Genomic DNA, 18657 nt, shown 5'->3' with positions numbered 1-18657 from the left:
CATCTCTGCTTCCGCTTTACCCTTGCTGACCCCCCTCCGTGCGCAGAGCTGCTGGTTCCTCTCTCTCGTGTCCCCGTTCCTTCCTTGCCTCTGTATGAAGCACTCGGGAAGCGGGCGCCCGTGGGAGGAGCGGGCCGGGTGCCTCGTCGCCCGCCGGGACCCCGCGGCGGCGCGCGGAGCCTGGCCGAGGGCGCCAGCTGCAAAGCCGTGCTCTGGATGCTGCGTAAAAAAAGGAATTTAACGGAAAGCAACTTAAAAGGAAACAGGCCCTTGTCTTCCTGGGTGGTGCTGAGCACGGGTCTTGTCGTTATTTGGAAAATTTCACGTTGTATTAAAATTGTTCCTTGATACGGACGGCCGCGTGGTGTCCTCTGTCGGCGGAGCTGGGACGCTAGCTCCTCGTTACCTCTTCTTCCGTTTGGGGGGCAGAGTCCCGCCGGCCCAGCGCTTCCCCGGCTGGCCCGGCGGCTGCGGCCGGTCCCCTCCTTCTCCCGTACCCAGCGAGGGGGATGCTCCTGGCAGGCGGGCACCCGCAGGGGCGGCTGCTGCACCGGGAGCAGCCCGGTTCCCCCCCCCCCCCCCACGATGGTGAGAGCTTGGGCCACGAGGCGCCCGTGGAGCGGGTGCCCACGGAGGGCCGTGCCGGGCGAAGGCAGCGCATGGGGAACGTGCCCGCTGCAGGCTGGTGCCTGGAGCAGCCTGTGCCTCGTGCAAGCCTGTGTCGGCTGTGCCCAACGGGTGCATGGTGCCCCATGCATGGCGCCTGGTGCAGGCTGTGCCTGGTGACCGGTGGTGCCTGGTGCTGGTGCCCGGTGCAGGCCATGCCCGGTGCCTGGTGCCCGGTACGTGATGCCCGGTGCAGGCTGTGCCTGGTGCCTGGTGCCCAGTACATGGTGCCCAGTGCTGGTGCCCAGTGCAGGCTGTGCCCGGTGTCCGGTGCCTTGTGCCCAGTACATGGTGCCCGGTGACTTGTGCCCGGTGCCCAGTGCTGGTGCCCGGTGCAGGCCATGCCCGGTGCCCAGTGCTGGTGCCCGGTGACCTGTGCCTGGTGCCTTGTGCCCAGTACGTGGTGCCCGGTGCCCGGTGCTGGTGCCCGGTGCAGACCGTGTGTGGTGCCCGGTGCTGGTGCCCGGTGCCCGGTGCTGGTGCCCGGCACAGGCCGTGCGTGGTGCCCGGTGCTGGTGCCCGGTGCCTTGTGCCCAGTACGTGGTGCCCGGTGCCCGGTGCCCGGTGCCTTGTGCCTGGTACGTGGTGCCCGGTGACCTGTGCCCGGTGCCCGGTGCCTTGTGCCCAGTACGTGGTGCCCGGTGCCCGGTGCTGGTGCCCGGTGCAGGCCGTGCGTGGTGCCCGCGCCCCGGCGCGACGCCAGGGGGCGCCGCCGCGCCCCCCGCGCCGCCCTCCGGCCAGCGCTCGGCTCTTTCCGGCGCGGCTCGGCCGGAGGGGGCGTGGCCCCGGTGTAGGCGGTGGCGCCGGGAGGGGCGGGGCCGCCGAGGGCTTCGGAGCGGTTCGTGTCTCTCCGGCAGCGCTCGGGTCTTTCCGGGACGGGTTCGGGCCGTTCCGGCGGCGCTCGGGCCCTTTCCCAGGCTGCCGCCGGGCTGGAGGCTGGAGCGGGCTGCGGCGGAGCGGCGGGCGCAGAGGTGGGCCGGGGCCGGGGCCGGGGCCGGGGCCGGCTGGGCGTGCTCCCCCCACACCCCCGTGCTGGAGCTGCCCCCGTCGTTCCCCCATGCCAGGCCTGTGCCAAGGCCCCCCACCCCCGGGCAGGGCTCGGCCCCCTTTCTCGGGGGTCTCTCACCCCCCTCCCCCAGCCCCGGGCAGGGCTCGGCCCCCTTTCCCGGGGGTCTCTCACCCCCCTCCCCCAGCCCCGGGCAGGGCTCGGCCCCCTTTCCCGGGGGTCTCTCCCCCCCCCCAGCCCCGGGCAGGGCTCGGCCCCCTTTCCCGGGGGTCTCTCCCCCCCCCCAGCCCCGGGCAGGGCTCGGCCCCCTTTCCCGGGGGTCTCTCCCCCCCCCCCAGCCCCGGGCAGGGCTCGGCCCCCTTTCCCGGGGGTCTCTCCCCCCCCCCCCCCAGCCCCGGGCAGGGCTCGGCCCCCTTTCCCGGGGGTCTCTCCCCCCCCCCCCCAGCCCCGGGCAGGGCTCGGCCCCCTTTCCCGGGGGTCTCTCCCCCCCCCCCCCACCCCCAGGCAGGGCTCGGCCCCCTTTCCCGGGGGTCTCTCCCCCCCCCCAGCCCCGGGCAGGGCTCGGCCCCCTTTCCCGGGGGTCTCTCCCCCCACCCCCAGGCAGGGCTCGGCCCCCTTTCCCGGGGTCCATCGTCTGTCCCCTCGGCCCCTCGAGGAGGGGATTTCTGGATTCAGCAGCCCCGAAACTGGGGGTCTCTGCTGAATGGGAAATTAAGACCTGGGAGGGGGAAAAAGCCTCCCCAGAGGAGCTGGGGGAGAGCGGCGCGGCGCGGGCATCGCGCCGCTCGGCCCCCCTGCGCCCGCCCTGCTAACGCAGCTCTTCTCTTTCCAGCGCGGCTCTCGGAGCCGCTGGGGATCTGGCCCTGTGACTTTCTCTGTGAGAGCAAAGAATGGAGACAGCTGAGTAAATACAGCCTAAACCCCGGCTTTCCTGGCCGCTCGCCCGCCCTTCCCCGGCAGGCCGAGGGCCCGTGTGGCCCCAGGGCTGGGCTGGCCCCTGCTCCGCTCGCTGCCTCCTCCGCCGGGTGGGAAAGCCCAGGTGATGGTTTGGTTTCTCCAGATGGTTTGGTTTCTCCAGCGGCTCTGTGCTCTGACGTGCGCGAGTCGTGCTTAGATCTGCCCGTGCGGTTCGGAGCAGCAGCTGGCTCTGTGCTGGTTCTCGCTCTTCTGCTGCTCTGCGATGCTCTGGTCCTCCTAAAGGTGATTTCTGCTTCAAACCGTCGTGGTTCGTTCGTTCTTTTTTTTTCTTTTTTTTTTAATACACTAGAACAAGGTTTTGTGAAGCGCGCTTTAAGAACTCGGGAAAATCCTTCTTTCTGTCCGTAGTTGGTTCTGGCTGGACAAAAACTCTGGGTTGGGAGAGAAACCGCAGCTCCGAAGGAATGCAGCGAGGAGCTGAGCGATTTGCAGAGCCAGCTTGGAGCCATGTCAGAGCGCTCGCGCTTCGGTCCGAGCGCTGGCGTGTGTTTACAATGAAAAAGAGTATTTATAATATCGGGGGCTCTTTTAATTCCTCTGAGAATATCTGGAGACGCTGCTTGGAACTGTTGTAGCTGAGTAATGGAAGATAAAAAGCAAACAGAGGAAGGAACAGTGGATTTTTCAAGTTGAAAGGTCCTGCTTCTCTCCACCAATATCCTAATGTTTTTGGCCTGATAAGGAAATATTCTGGCTCCTTCTCACCTTATGGGTTGCTTCATTCGGTTGCTCTGCTCTACATAGCGTAGTGTCTAATAAATTGTCTTATAAATCCTCAAAGCATCTGCACAATTCCAAATATCCCAGGGAACAAGTAGCATAATTTTAAGGAGATCAGTTAGCAAAATAAGTAGTTACGGTGTTCTCCGCTGTAAGGCTCCAGGGAGAGCCCCCGCGTTCGCCCTCGGACGGCAGCCCTGGCCTGGGCGCAGCTCCTGGCCTAACTGCTCAGAAAAAGTCCCAATGGTCAGAAAAAGCCACAGCAGTAGCTGTCGTGGCAGGGCACGGTGTGGCAGGCGGTTGTGTGCCCGTTGCTTTATTTCCATCCTTAGTTGCGTTGTCCTGTTTTCTTTCTGGCTGTTTGTTTGTTTCGCGGGGGGGTTGTTAGCAGAAGAAAGGTTTGTTCCTGTTGTTTGCAACCCGTTAACATGCAACGTTTTGCCATTCAGAACTTGATTTGGCTTTTTTTTTTTTGCTAGCTAGAGATCTGATATAATTGGGAAATACTTGAGCTGTATAGGTTTTTGCAGACATATTCCTTTTCTTTTCTTTCTTTCTTTCTTTTTTTTAGGCTTATGCATTCTTTTGCATTCTTTTGCCTCACTGGAGGGAAAGTAACACTTATTCTTGTTTGGAGTTGAGCTGCACTTTGAACTGAATGTGGAAGTCAGTTAAAAAGCACAGGAACCGCATTTCAAACGTTAAGATGCTTTTATTTATGTGCTGGACACGCACAAAAAGACTTGTAATGCTTTTTGTTTCAAACCCATGTGTTAAACAAAGAAAGTATTGACAGTAGTTAATGAATCGAGGGATTGTTTCTGGGCACTGAGATAGATTTACCAAAGGTATTTAGATGTCTAATGCATGGGATTTTCAGCGGAGCCTAAGCAAGTGCTAGCCAGCTTAGACACACAAGGCTCCTCTCCGTGAGCAGAGCGATCCTGGAGGCTGGCCCGGCTGAAATCTGTTGGCAAACGTCTCCCTCTTTCCTGAACACGCAGCGAGGCCTGGCTCGGAGGTGTGCTTCCAGCGGACAGGCTTGTGCGTGTCCTGGGCTCTCGGCGCTGCCTGCCTCTTTCCCAAATTCGCTTTCCTTTAAGGGCTTTGGAGAGCGAGCGCTCCCTCCCCCTCTCCCGAAAGGCGCATGCGGATCCCGTCATCTGCTTTCCATTGGGTGCAGAGGTTTCCCGACCCGCGGCTGCCGTCCCGCACACGCCGCTCGGCTCGGGAAGCCGCTCGCTGGGATTGCGGCGGGGCGCGCGGCAGCTGGTCCCCCCCCCACCCCGGGGAGGGCAGGCGCCGGCGCGGTGGCTTTGCCTTTCCCGGGGTGCCCCCCGCCCCCTGCGCGGGGACCGGAGCTGCGTCCCTGCCCCTGCTTTCCCAGCGGTGTCCGTCTGCGGCGCCAAGCAGGCGTCGGGCTGAAAGGGGTCCGCGGAGCCGCGCGGCGCGGCAGAAGCCGCTGCTCGGAGCGACTCGGCGCTCCGGGGCGACCGTCTCTTCCTCCCACCCCTCCGTGCGCCTCTGCTTTTGAAAGCTACTGAACGAGTTCGCCGGGGCTCAGCGTTCATCCTTCCGGCCTTTTTGGCTGCACCGACTTGTCTGAGGCTCTTGGAGTCGGTTCCCGTGCCGGATCCAAGGTGGGGAGCCGGGAGGTGTCGACCCCGCTGCGCGTGGGCTCTGCCGCCTCCGTGCGCGTCCCTCCGTGCGCGTCGCGGGATCTCTCCCCTGGGAAGGGCAGGAGCTGCCCGCGCCGATCCCGGCGGCCGCTCGGGCCCCTGGCACCTAGTGCCGCCGGCCCTGGCGGCTCCTCTCCGTCGGAGGCGGGTGGGCAGGGTTCAGAGGGGCGGGGGGCAGGCGTCCGAGCCGGGCCGTCGGGTTCGCTTTACGCTCGGGGTAATGAAGTAACATTTTCCTGGCTGGGGCTGGTTGCATTCAGGAAACGTGGGCTCCGCTGCGAGTCCTCTGCGGCCGCCAGCCCGGCGCGGTGGGAACTCGCTCTCCGCTCGCTTGGTGGCCGCGCGGAGGTGCGGACGCCCCGCGGGTGCGGGCTGTGCAGCCCGGCGTTGCTCGGGGAGCTCCGGAGAAACTTCCCAGCCGCTGGCTCGGGCTCGGTCCCCTTCCCCAGCAGTTGCAGCCTCGCTGCAAGTGTCTCGCCTCCCTGAGGGCGAAGCCTGCTCGTTCCCGGAGAAGACGGCTCAGCTGGGAGGCTTGCCCGAGCTCAGACAACTCGTTCAAGCCCTGCCTCGCGCTCCGGTTTCGTGTGCCGTGGCCTCTCGGTGCCGCTCGCCGCCCAGCGAGACCCGTTTCCCTCCCGCCTCGCCCCCGGGATGGGTCCCGAGGCGGCTCGTCGGGAGCCGCTCTCCTGCTTGACCTTCTTGCCGCCCCGCGCGAAGCGAGCTGGCTGCGGGCCGTCCCGCGTCCCCCCCACCCCGCGAGCTCCTGGGCAGCCGGGTGGAGCCGGGCTCCGCCGGGCTTCTGCGCCGGAGCCGTTACCGGGACCCGCGGCGGCCGTCGGCGTCGCTCAGGACTCGGGAGCGCCGCTCTCCAGCCGCCCCGAAGGGTTGCGGCCGTTGCGTTCCCTCGCGGGGCCTTTCCTCGGAGGCGCCCGGTGTCTGCGGGATCCTGACCGCCGGATTTTGCCCGGCCTCGGCCTGAGGCAGCGTGAAGCCGGCCGGTGTGGCCGGGAGGGTACGGGAAAAGAGGACGTGCCCAGCTGATGGGAACTTGGGTGCTGTAGAGCACATTAAACAACGTATTATAACCCGGGTCTTTTCTTTTTGGTGCATTTCTGGGCTGGGCAGGCAGCGTGGTGTTCAGTTTCTCTGTTTGAATAGCTTAAAGGCACTTGGTAGCTCTAAGTAGACTTGAAGACTTTAAAGATACACTTTTTTTTTTTAAACTCCCTCCATCACCTCCATCTCTGCAAAATGAAATTGTGCCTGTGTTGTCTGCGTTTGACACTGTTACTGCTTTAAAAAGTTCAAAAATTTACTTTGCTCAGAGGTAGGCTTTGAAGTGCTGCTCTGTGGAAATTGCAAAGCATCTTAAAAGCCTTTAACTGAAAAATTGGTTAACCTACATTTGTGGGCAGTTACCTCCGGAAAATGACTTTGTAGGGAATTGCACGGGGAGATGTAAAGGTGAACTGTGAGTCAATTTAACAAGAAAAGGTTAACTCTGTTTTGCTGCTATTCAGGGTCCCCAGCTGATGGTTTCGGGGTCACCCTTTTTGGTGTGCAGAAGTTCCTGCATAAAAGGCTGGTCTGTCCCATGTGTTGCCTTCTTGTTTGCATAAGTGCTGTGAAGAGAGTAGGCTGAAGAGTGAAGTGAACCCCTTTAAGATGCAGAGTTTGTGTCCGATTGCAGTGGGAGAGATGTCCTTTCCGCACCGCATTCCTGCGAGTAGCCGCTGGCTCCTCTTTTGCTTTTGGAGTGTAAATTGGTAATAGCATGTTCTGGTGGAGAGTGCTTGGATCCAGGGCTCAGTATTAGCTGCGTTTGCTGGCTGGGGTGGTTAGCAGAGAAACAAGTCTGGCTTCTCGCAGCTGCTTAGATGAAGCCCTGGGTTGAACGCTGGGTGCAGCACCAGGCTGGGCAGTAATGAGCCATCTGTCTTTGCAGGCACTGGGAAGATAGGACTAGCATGTCACACCGTCCTTGGCTGGAAGAGCTCTGTGCTGTTGCCATCTGGACTCCAAGAAGTCTTTTTTGGTGAACTGAACCCTGGTCTCCTGTTTCTTTGCTGCATGCCCGCTCACGAGTGCTGGATTATGTTTGTCTCCTTCTCCCTGTGCTCCATCATTTGGCTGAATCGTGGCTTCAAGCTAAGGAAAAGGGGCTGCACTTAAGCACGCAGGGCCACCCCGAAAGAGGCTCCTGGGGTCCCGGTTTGTGCAGAGACGTTCAGAGCGCTGATGGCGGAGAGCTGCCTCTGAGCTGCCTCCTCTGCCGCCCGTCGCCGCTGCCTCGCCGGTCAGAGTCAAGCCCCGGAGGCAGCGAGGATGGGCAGCACCGACGGATTCCAGTACCGTGCGCTCTACCCTTACCGCAAAGAGCGCGAGGAGGACATCGACCTGGTGCCCGGGGACATCCTGGTGGTGAGCAAGGGGGCCCTGCAAGCTTTGGGCTTCAAGGATGGCGATGAGCAGACCCCCAATCAGATCGGGTGGATCCTGGGCGTCAACGAGCGGACCAAGCAGAAAGGAGACTTCCCTGGCACGTACGTGGAGTACGTCGGGCCCGTGAAGATCTCCGTTCCCTCTCACCGGCCCCGAGTGCAGAGGCCCCTGCCCGCGACGCCCGGGGCCGGCGGGTGCCGTTTGCCGGAGGCTCTGGAGCAAGGTAAGCCGTGCTCCGTGCTGTGCCGTAGCGGTGGTGCGGCGTTGCTCCAACAGACGGCCGCCCCCGCGGAGCGGCGGAGCGGCGGCGGGAGCGGGCGCGCGGGCAGGCAGTGCTGCGCGCGTCGTTCCCGGGACGGGGTGAGCGTGAACGGCCTCTCGCAGGTCAGCGAGCGCCGAACCTTCCGCCTCGGGCTGCGGGCGAGACGTCTCGCCTCGCCTTGGCGGTGGGACTGCCCCGTTGGGCAGCAGCGCCCAGAGCTCCGGTCCCCCCACCTTGCATCTCGGGGATCAGCTTGCTTGGGGGTTGCTGGCATCTGTTCGGTGCTGGCCGAGAGAAACGCGCTTTATTCTCTCCGACTTATCGATCTGCTCAGTGGCTCCTGGGAGAGGCTTGTGCTGGTTGTATCTCTCTGGGATCCTCCTCCCGCTCTGGCCTGCTGCTGGCCAGGATCCCTGTGGTCCTTGGTCCCTCCCTCTGCTCCGCTGAGGGTTTTGCTCCCCTCTGTCCTTTATGGAACAAGCCCTGACCTCTCCCTGCCACCTCCCTCCCTCCATCTGGAGCGCCTGGGGCAGTGCTCCCTGCCAAGAGCCACTCAGCCCTGCTGAGACACACAATGACTTGTCTCTGGGCAAGAGGAGAAAAGTCAGGGTCTAAAAGAGAACTTCCGAGAACTGGAGCTAATTGCCTGCGTGGCTGGCACGGGGCCCTCTCCACGGTTCGCAGGGCTCTCGCCGAGGATGGGCAGCTGCCCCGGGGCAGGGCACGGGCCGCTGTGCACCTGCGGCTGCCGCCCGGCCCGCCGCACCGGGCTTTGTGCGGGTCCTGGAGCTGGAGCTCCGAGGACCTTGTGCATCCGTGCTGCTTGCAAAGCTGGGGCAGCTGCCCTCTCTCTGCCCGTTTCTTTCGCCCCCGGGCTCGTGAGCCCGCGGCGCGGGGCGCTCGGGGGTGGCGAACGGGGCCGAGAGCCGTGCTCTGTGCGCCTGGGGCATTGCCCAGAACCCCGTGCTGGGGCACACGGGAGAGGCCGGGTCAGCAGCAGGGCCCGGCGGGCATCGGAGAGCGTTCCCAGCAGCGCAGCCTCTCTTGCTGGCAGACCTGACTTTCCCATCAGATGTGTCTAGCTGCATGAAGCCATTCCAGGATCTTAAGGAACAGAAAAGAGCCCTGTCCCGGCCTGGGAAGCCGGGGCGGCAGGGCTGAGGCTTGCCACGCAGCCGGAGCTGCCTCGCCTGCTGCTGCCCGGCGGGCTCCGTCCGGGGCACAGAGGGGAGAAGCGGCTCTGCAAGGTGGGAACGCGGCTGGGCCGTGCGTTTGGGTTGGCAGCGGGAGCCGCTGGCCTGAGTCATCCCGCTCTCAACCTGCCTTTCCAAGAAGGCTCCCTCTTGGGAGCCCGGGGCACGCTCTGCGGTGGATGTGTTGACCTTGCCGGCATCCAGCCTCGCGCTGCCTCCGGGCATGTATTTATGTCCTCGTGGGCTCTCTCATCCTCCCCTTTTCGAGGCGAGGTGTGACTGGGTGGTCAAAGCCGCTGCCCTCGGTAGGAGCCGGAGATCCCTGTGATGTGGAAGAAGATGCATGCCGGAGCTCCCGGTGCATGGAAAAGACATGGCTGGGAAAGAACCCAAAAGCCAGCCTGGCTGCTTCCTGCCCTGGGGCAGAGCCGGGTGACGGCTGGGTACCAGGGCACGCAGGGAGAGGGTTGTGCCGGCTGTGCCTCCGTCCCGGGGCTCGGGGCTGCCGCGGCGCCTTGGCTGGAGCCCCGAGGCAGCCTCCGCCTCGGCTTTGCAGTTAGGGGCCTGCAGGGCAGCGTTTCAAACGTGCAAGGCCATCGTGCAGGCAGCACGTCGGGATGCTCGTGGGGAGACGTCTTTTTACAACCGAGAAATTATATTTAAGGGAAGCTGCTGTTATTTCTTGGTGTCTGCCTCAGCCCTGCTGGGGTGAGGGCTGCCCGGGAGGTGCAGGGATGTCTCTGTTAAGTTTGTAGCTGGCCACTTTCCTGCCCCGTTCCTGTCCTGTCTGGCAGCAATTCCTGAGCCCTTTAGCCCCTCTGCATCGCCGAGCGTGGCTGGTGCCCTAGAGGAAATGCAGCTGGGGGGGGGGGAGGGAAGGGGCCCCCGCGCAGCCCGAGGAGAGGGCAGCCGGGGAGGAGCGGGGGCCCTGCGGAGCGGCGAGGCGCAGGGATTTCGGGTGGTGAATTTATGAGCTGCCGGTGTTTGCCTTCTGCAGCGAATGTGAGCGGAAAACGCGGCTTGGAAATATTTCCGCAGCTGCCCCGGCCGTGCTGTGAGTAGCCTTGTTCGCGTCGGCCCGGCCGGGAGGCCCAGCGGGCTTTTGGGAGCCGCCTGATAAAAACGCAGGCTGCTGCCTGCTGAAGCAGCACATTCCCGGCCGGGCCGCGGCGGGAGCGCCAGTATTTACTCTCCGTTCAGCCCTTCCGCAGGGTCGGGCCCGGAGCTGCCGGGCTCGCGCGGCCCTGCCGCGGCAGGAGCCGGGACCTGCGCCAGCCGCAGCCCTGCTCGCCCCGGCCGGCGGCGATCCTGCCCCGAACGGCGCTGCCCGGGCCGCGCGCCCGGCGGGCCCCCGGGGAGAGCTGCGCTCTGCCGACGGCGTGAGGCAGGCTCTTCGAACGGGCTTGCGGAGCAGCCTCGGAGCGACCTGGGGTTTTTCCTCCGCTCTTTGCTGTTCCTGAGGCCCTCGGAGAGCAAGCAAATTTGACGCTTTTTTGGCTGCAGCTTTGCTTAAGATACAGAGCGTCCTGTGTCCTCTAAAGAGCAGATAAACCGAGTTCCTAACACGAACCGAGCTCTTAACAAGAGCGTGTGGCCGGAGAGGCAGTTACCACCTCTGGTTTTGTTGCTCTATTCACTGCTCAGATAATATTTCGGATGATCGTGCTGTGGCTGTGGCCGTCGGCTGTCCCCGTTGTCTCGAAAACCGATAAACCGCGTGGTTTATCTCCCGTGCTACCCTCGCGTAAGGTGCCAGCGCCCGTCCCTCGGGAGCTGCCTCCGAGCACTGAAGCCGGATGCCTCCCGCCCCGAGGAGCGGCCGGGGCGGCAGCTCGGCTCGTCGTGGCGAGACCGCACCGGGATATTTGCTCTCTCTCCCGGAGAGCAGCCCGTGCCTGGCTCCTTGGACGCTGCGGGGCTCGCGCTCGCTGCGGAGCCACCCGAAAAAGCATGGGAAAAACCATCCGGAGCAGCTGGCTGCGCTGCACGAACCAGTTTGCACTGGCTGGATTTTGCATCCCGGGCTGCCGTCGCGTGGCGGCGCGGTGTCTGCCCCCGGGGCGCCCGGATCCTCCCCCCTCCCCGGGCCCCGGGAAGGGGAGGACGCGATCCCGATCCCGTGCCGCAGGCGGTCTGCGCTCTCCCCCCCCCCCCCCCCCGCCCGTAACAGCTCGCACGGAGGCGGCTGCGGGCTTGCGGGGAGGGGGGAGGCGCGGGGCTGGTTTCCATGTTGAACGAGCAATCGAGGGCAGGAATTTGCTGACATGGCGTTCTGGCCGAATCGCTGGATTAATCACAGCTCACCACCACGGCGAGCTCGTTCCCTGGCCGCGGCTCCTCCGCCGGCCCCGTGCAGCGCCCCGTCCCGGGCAGAGGCAGCGGCCGTGAACCGGGCCTGGGCTCCGGGAGCCCCGTTAACCCCTCCGGCGCCTGCCGCGGGTCGCTCGTGGAGACGAGCTCTGCCCGGCAGCGTTTGCAGTGAGCCGTGGGGTTCCCCCTCCGCGTGCGCAGCCTGGCTGGGGCCGCCGCCGAGCGCCGTGCCGGTTTCTGGGCCGCCTCGGCGGCTGTTCCAGGGCCTCCGTGCCGCGCTTTGCGTGGGTGGTGAGCCCTCCGTGCCACCGCTTTCCTTGCTCGTGCACGTCGCTGCTCGCCCTCGTGCCTGGCCCTGCCGCGAGCTCTGAGCTGGGCCTGACCCCGTCTCTCCCTCCCCGTCCCCCAGGACCTCTTCTCCCAGACCTGCAGGAGCAGTTCAGCCCTCCGGAGATTGCTCCGCCGCTGCTGGTGAAGCTGGTGGAAGCCATCGAGAAGAAAGGTAAAGGTGGGGGGGGGGACACACCGAGCACCAAGGGTCGGTACCCCCCAAAACCTGCTGGTGGGGGACAGCCTTCCGCAAACTCTCGGGGTGTTGGGCCGAGCTGAGCGGGACGCGCAGCTGCCCGCGGAAGGCAGCCCTCCAGCTGGGCTTGAGACAGGGCGCCGAAGCGGGGCCTGGATCTCCGGTGGGCGGCCCGGGAGCCGGCCGGGCCATCGCGGCGCGGGCGGCAGCCGCTTGGCTCGGACGCCCTCCAGGCCTGGTGAGCCGGGCCGCGGCCGTCGTGCCGCCCGCGGCGCAGCTTGGCGGCAGGCCGGCTCCGGAGCGGTGCAGTGCGGTGCGCCGGGAGCCGCCCGGCTCACGGCAGCGTCCTCTCTCCCGCAGGATTAGACAGCGAGATGTTGTACAGGACATCTGGCTCCGAACTGAGGCAAGCTCTGAAAACTGGTAAGAGCTTGCTCTCCGTGCCGGGGCGGCTGAGCTGGGGAGGATCTTGCGCCTCGGCTGGGCGGCTGCGGCCGGGGCTGTGCTGTGCCTGCCGCGGCCGTGCCGCCGGGGAGCCTCCGGAGCTGCCTGCCCCTCGGCCAGGCTTGCAGCCTGCCGCGGCCGTTCCGCGCTAAGCCGGAGCGAAACGGCGCCGCTGGCCGCGCGGGGTTTGCGCGCCGTTCCCGCGGCCCGTGCCTCGCGTCGGCAGGACGGCCCGGTTCGAGGGAGCGTTTCCCCGTTGGGTTCAGGCTGCGGCCGCTCTGCTGGTTCCCTCTCTGCGTTCGTCTCTGACAGCAGCAGGGCTCAAAGCTCTTCCGCGCGGCACGTGCCCGGGATTCCTGCCGCAGCGCTGGGGGCAGAGCGAGTGCCCTGGCCGCTCACTGCGTTCCTGCTGTGGCAGATGCTCTGCCTGGGGCGTGATGGTCTCTGGGTTGCGTGCTGGCAGCCCAGGGGCCGCTGGCTACGTGCCCGAGGCTGTTCCCATCCCCCGGGGGAAATCTCTGCCCCGGCAGATTGGACCCTGGGCGACCTGGAGCCCTTCGACGTGCATTCCCTGAGCGAAGCGCTGCGAGGCTACCTGCAAGACCTGCCAGCCCCCGTGGTGCCGGTGTCCGTGCACGGAGAAATCCTTCGCATCCTGCAGGGTAAGGGCCTCTCCTGGCCGCCCTTGGGGCGTTAAGATAGGCCCCGTCCCGGTGGGCTCCGGCATGCAGCCCCACTGCCGACAGCGCTCCCACGCTGTGACGCGGCTGGAGCACGCAGAGCGGTGCTGGCCGGCCCAGCCCTTCCATCGTGTCTTGCCTCTCCCCAGAGATCTCCCAGGCAGAGAATTGCAGGAAGCAGCTGCTGCTGGCCCTAGAGTCGCCTGCGGTCCCGCTCCAGAACATGCTCACCCTGCAGTTCCTGCTCCGGCATCTGGGGAAGGTATCGCAGCAGGCAGAGAGCAACAGCCTCCACCCTCGGGCCCTGGGGGAGATTTTCGGCCCCCTTCTCCTCCGGCTGCCTGGCGCCAGGTACGTGAGGCTCTCAGCTTCCAGCCGTGTACCAAGTGCCGGCTGCTCTGCCTGCCAGGACGACGAGTGCAGACCGTAACAGCAGGTCTGCCCGTGGCCCCTGCCTTGCACGTGGGATTAAACTGCTGGCAGCACACTGAGGTGGGACTTGAAGCCAGGGCAGAGCTCTTGCTTCTGTGTCGACGTGCAGTCTGGCAGCTGGACCGTGTTCTGGGCTGAACCAACTGCCCCTGGCTGCCGCTTGCCCAGGGGGCACAGGAATGGTGCCAAGTTCTCCCCCACGACTGCTGATCTTACTGGCTTCTGTCTCCCTGCAGCCCAGAGCTGAGCCCTGACTTCTCCGTGCTATTTCTGGAAATACTTCTGCAAACAAAGGAGTCGGAGCAAGAACAGTTGCCTCCAGGTACTTCACCGGCAGCTGAGATGCCCTCTCCTGGGGGCCTGAGGCACTGGCATTTGTACTCCATGGATGTGGAGCCTTTGCCCCAGCAAACGGGTTGCCGAGGGCGTTTCTGTAACCCAGCTGCGCCTGGAGGCCTGCTTGAGGCACTGATTTGTTGCTGTGCACGTGCCTGGAGCGGCTCCGGGCAGCGCTGCGGCCAAGCGGGGCTTCCCGGGAGACTCGCTGCAGGGAGGGGTACTCGCTGCTCCGAGGGATTGCCCTTGGTGAGGGCGGGGAGCTGGGACCTGGGCCAGCCCTGCTTAAACCATGCTTAAACCCTGCTTCTCTTGCAGCTTTGCCTCCAAAACCACCTAAGCCAAAGCCTAGTGCAGCCAGCCTGGCCAATGGGAACAGCGTGTCCTTGCAGGACGCCGAGTGGTACTGGGGTGACATTTCCCGGTAAGGGGGCAGCCTGGGGTCGCGCAGAGCCCAGCATGTCTGGGCAGCTCTGGGCAGCGCTGCGTGCTGGCAGCTCGTGTCCCTGGGTACCCTGTCTGTCACATTAGACTGGTGTGGGAGGTGTCTTTCAGGACGGCTCCCATGGGTGCCTGGTCCATCCAGGCTGCTAGGCTCTTGGGGGAAGGCTGGTCACATGCCACAGGCTGTGGCACTCATCTCGTGTCCCTCGCAGGGAGGAAGTGAACGAGAAGCTACGGGACACACCAGATGGTACTTTCCTTGTGCGTGATGCCTCCAGCAAGATCCAGGGGGAGTACACACTCACACTCAGGTAGGGTGCTGGGGTCTCCCGAGAGCTGCTCCAGGGTGGAGCTGTCAGCACATGTCCCGGTGCTGGGCGAATCCAGGCTGTGCCAGCCGGAGCATTGTGGCCAGCTGAAGTAGCGTGAGGGGGGGCCGGGGTGGTGGTAAGCCCTCTGTGCTCTTCCCTCTCTGCTGCAGGAAAGGAGGCAACAACAAGCTGATCAAGATCTTCCACCGGGAAGGGAAGTACGGCTTCTCAGAGCCCCTGACCTTTGGCTCGGTGGTGGAGCTCATCACTCACTATCGACACGAGTCGCTGGCCCAGTACAACGCCAAGCTGGACACTAGGCTGCTCTACCCCATCTCCAAGTACCAGCAGGTGAGACCTGTGCTGCAGGGACAGAGCTGGCCAGGGCAGCCTGAAATAGGCTGGGGAGGGGGGCAGGAATCTGTTCCTCCATACTGGACTTTGTGGCAGATGGGTCCTATGTACCAAGTGCTCCTCCAGAGCTTGTAGAGATTGGCCCAGACCTCGTCCAGCAGCAGCACCTCCCCTATGCGAGGACAAACCCCCTGCAGGGCTGGTGGGGCTTGGCAGGGCCAGCTGCCCCACAGAGGGCCTGCCGTGGGGCAGGAGCCGGTCCTGACTGAGGCTCTGCATGTGGCAGGACCAAGTGGTGAAGGAGGACAGCGTGGAAGCCGTAGGAGAGCAGCTGAAGGTTTATCACCAGCAGTACCAGGACAAGAGCTGGGAGTACGACCTGCTGTACGAGGAGTACACGCGCACTTCCCAGGTATGTGGGCGCTGCCTCCTCCTTGGGGGCACAGGCCTTGTGAGCTGCCCCCGCTGTCCCTGGCCTCTGCAGCCAGGCTGGTCCACACAGACGAGCACGGAGGTCGGGAACCTGCTGCCCTGTTTGTCTGTGCCTGGGTTTGGGGTGCTCCTGCAGAGGATGGGCTTTGAAGTGGGGAACATCTGGGCTGCAGTGAGGACCGTGCTGCAAGGGGATAAGAGATGCTACGAAGCAGCAGAAACCTTCCCAAATCCTGCCCTTTCCTCAGCTCTCCCCACCCTTCTCCACAGGAGCTGCAGATGAAGAGGACAGCAATTGAGGCCTTCAACGAAACTATCAAGATCTTTGAAGAGCAGTGCCAAACACAGGAGAAATGCAGCAAGGAGTACATCGAGCGCTTCCGGCGGGAGGGCAACGAGAAGGAGGTGCAACGGTGAGGCCTGGGCGCAGTCTTGCCCCTCTCGGGGCCAGAGTGGGTTGCCCGGGCCCGGGGCAGAGCCGAAGCGTGCCCTGTCTCTCCAGCAGCGCACTGTGGGCTGGAGCTGGCTGCCTGCCCCAGCTCCCCACCCTGGTGCCCAGCCTAACCCTGCCCTTCTCCCAGGATCCTCATGAACTCGGAGAAGCTGAAGTCTCGCATCACGGAGATCCACGACAGCAAGATGAAGCTGGAGCAGGACCTGAAGAAACAAGCGTCAGAGAACCGGGAGATCGACAAGCGCATGAACAGCCTCAAGCCAGACCTTATGCAGCTGCGCAAGCTGCGGGACCAATATTTGGTGTACGTAGGGCCGGCCCCCGCGCTGGGCTGGGACGAGGGCCCTGCTGCCCTCCAGCAGTCCGGCTCGCTTCGTGAGAGCTTCGGGGCTGTGAGACCGGCTCACCGGGCTGCTCCGCGTCGGGGCAAGCCCTGCGGCGTGCAGCCTCGGGGCTGGCGGCCCCTCGGAGGGGAAGGCTGCTGCCCTCTGGCGATGGCCACGCGAGTGGTGTCTGGTCCGGGCGCTGCGGGCTGGGCGCGCTGCCGGCCCTGATCTCTGCCTCTCCTTCCCCAGGTGGCTGACTCAGAAGGGTGCCCGGCAGAAGAAGATCAACGAGTGGCTGGGCATCAAGAACGAGACCGAGGAGTGAGTGGCCCTGCTCGCACGCTGTGGTTATGGGGTGCAGAGGGCTGTAGGAGCACCGGCGATCCTGCCTGCTCCGGGGCCTCGGGCAGGCCCCATCTCCCTGCTCGGGAGCTGAGGGTGCTTCCTCTGCTAGAAGGGGACATGGCAGCCAGCAGTGGGAGGGGGAGAAATGGGGCCCACGTGCCCAAGTGGAGGGCTCTGACCCCTGCCTGGGCTTGATTGCAGCCAATACTCCATGATGGATGACGAGGAGGAACTGCCCCACCACGAGGAGCGGACGTGGTACGTGGGGAAGATCAACCGCCTGCAGGCGGAGGAGATGCTGTGCGGCAAGCGGGACGGCACCTTCCTGATCCGCGAGAGCAGCCAGAAGGGCTGCTATGCCTGCTCCGTGGTGTGAGTACCCCCGGGCTGCCTCGCGCCGCCGGCGTGGTGGCCCTGCCGTCCAGGCCTCCCCAGGAGCCGAGCAGACGCAGCGTCTGCGGTGGGACTGGCGCGGGCTCTGCTCCCACGTCGCTCTGCCCTTCTTTTGCCAGCTGCCGAAGGCTGGTGGAGGCGTCAGCTGGCAGGCTGGGCTTCCCCAAGGTCTCCCGTCTGCCTCGCCTCCTTATGCCAGGGCCAGATGCATCTTTGGGCTGCTCCAGTGACATCTGCTTGTTCTCTGCTGTCTGTCCCCGCAGGGCCCCCTCGCACCAGGGGGGACCCCGGCGTGGCGGCGGGGCCGGGGCCGGGCACTCGGGTGACCTCTGCTCCCTCGTCTCCCTGGCAGGGTGGACGGCGACACCAAGCACTGCGTCATCTACAAGACGGCGACCGGCTACGGATTTGCTGAGCCCTACAACCTCTACGCCTCCCTCAAGGACCTGGTCCTGCACTACAAGCACACGTCCCTGGTGCAGCACAATGACTCTCTGAATGTCACGCTGGCTCACCCGGTCCTCTCCCAGCCACCAGCCAGATGAGCAGCCTGTGCACAACACAACAGCTGCCTTCAGCTTCTCCCCAGGGCGCTGCTTTCTGGCTCTGGACTCGCACCCTGTATAGTTGAGTCTCTGTGCTCCTGCCCCTCCAGAGCCTCTGAGATGTCTGTGACCGTTCCTGGTGTCCCTTTTTGGTCAGTAGCTGAAACCCGTGTTGGCTGGTGGGACAAAAAGGCTGGGCTGTTGACTCCCAATGGGCTCCAGCGTTTAGGAGGTGGGATCCAGTTGTGATTGAATCGCTGTGGGTGAGCGCAGCCCCCTTCCCCTTCCCCGATAAGCAGGCGAGATCCCCTTCTTGCAGGCAGGTTGCCCCGCTACACGTCACTGTAGAGCTAGGTTCCCAATTCCTCAGTGCGCTACGGCGTGGGCCACCCACCGGGGCCACGCTCCGCTCGGACCGAGGGGCTCCCTGCCTGGCTGCGGAGGACGGCCGAGGAGGAGCCTCCACGGAGCGGCACTGAGCGGTTGAGCGTGTGCGTCCTCCGCTCTTGCTTCCTTCGGAGATCTCTCAGGCTGCGGTGGGAGCTGGGGTTTGGTACGAGGGGTGCTGCTCTTCCGTGCAAAGACTGCTTTAGGAAGGAGGCAGTCCGGTCCTGCGCGGGGCAGAGGGTGGGCCAGGACCGGGGCTGCTCTGGGCCCTGCCCCACCTCACTGCCTTGTTCCTTAGTTTCGTAACCACCTCTTGAGTGTTGCTGTCTGGGGAGGGAGGATCCAGTTAGTGAGGAATCTCTCGCCTTGGTTGTGCCAACTAAGCTGTGAAATCTGTGTTGGTACCGTGTTTTTCCCGGCAGAATCTGTGGGACGCACAGCTCTTTGTTTCTGTTGTCTTCAGTGAATCTCCGCAGACGTAACCCCTTGAAGCTAACTGTAGCCATGTAAATACGGTTCTTTTGTAATCGGCTGCTTACCTAGTACTGGTGTATGCTGAACTTCCATTACGATATGCAAGCGCCCGGGCAACAGCTCACCAGACTGTTACCGACTCGGGTCCCCGGCCCTGGACGCAGGAGGTGGCTGGAGCCTGACGCACACTACGAGCCCAACGCTAAATGAAGGACCTCTCTGCTGCAGGAGGATGGTATCTCCGCTGGGCCTGGGGCCTTAGCACATAGCAATGTATATGCATGACGTCGAACCATGTATGCAAAGCACTTATAATCACGAGTACTGTACGAGCTGAGCACTGGGCTGGGCTTGGGAGGAAAGGGCTGGGGTTTGCTGCGACGCTGCCCGCCGTAGCCGGCCGGCGCCGACGGGGCTTGTTGCATCTTTTCAAACCAGGCCGAGCTCGGAGGGCTCGCGGGTGGCAGCAGGAGAGGCGCCGGGCGGGCTCCTGTGCCCGGGCTGCGCGGCGCCTCCCT

At 64.3% G+C, this 18657-nt stretch overlaps 2 protein-coding genes across 5 annotated transcripts in view; both read left to right on the top strand.

Annotated features, from left to right (window-relative positions):
- Window positions 1-3071, top strand: part of MAST3 (microtubule associated serine/threonine kinase 3) — a 37958-nt gene extending 34887 nt beyond the window's left edge. Inside the window, exons 31-32 of the mRNA XM_062596577.1 lie at window positions 2505-2643; window positions 2999-3071. Of these exons, the coding sequence (XP_062452561.1) occupies window positions 2505-2643; window positions 2999-3071 (212 nt within the window). The remainder of the gene's footprint in view (window positions 1-2504; window positions 2644-2998) is intronic.
- Window positions 1531-18476, top strand: PIK3R2 (phosphoinositide-3-kinase regulatory subunit 2). Of its 4 annotated transcripts, none has more exons than XM_062596260.1 (17): window positions 1551-1637; window positions 2505-2711; window positions 6995-7714; window positions 11666-11758; window positions 12143-12205; window positions 12757-12888; window positions 13056-13257; window positions 13575-13660; window positions 13993-14098; window positions 14331-14429; window positions 14600-14780; window positions 15070-15195; window positions 15486-15628; window positions 15797-15973; window positions 16245-16316; window positions 16542-16712; window positions 17086-18476. In XM_062596260.1, exons 3-17 carry the CDS (start codon window positions 7375-7377, stop codon window positions 17276-17278), a joined length of 2184 nt encoding a protein of 727 aa, XP_062452244.1. In that variant the 5' UTR covers window positions 1551-1637; window positions 2505-2711; window positions 6995-7374; the 3' UTR covers window positions 17279-18476. The 4 variants fall into 4 exon arrangements, with proteins under 4 accessions (XP_062452243.1, XP_062452244.1, XP_062452242.1 ...); XM_062596258.1 differs by having other exon boundaries at window positions 2505-2872; XM_062596259.1 differs by lacking the exon at window positions 2505-2711 and having other exon boundaries at window positions 1531-1637.
- The last annotated feature ends 181 nt before the right edge of the window (window positions 18477-18657 follow it).

Source organism: Rhea pennata, chromosome 27 (assembly GCF_028389875.1).
Source record: "Rhea pennata isolate bPtePen1 chromosome 27, bPtePen1.pri, whole genome shotgun sequence".
Classification (NCBI taxonomy): domain Eukaryota; kingdom Metazoa; phylum Chordata; class Aves; order Rheiformes; family Rheidae; genus Rhea; species Rhea pennata.
This window is presented reverse-complemented; position numbering and strand designations above follow the sequence as displayed.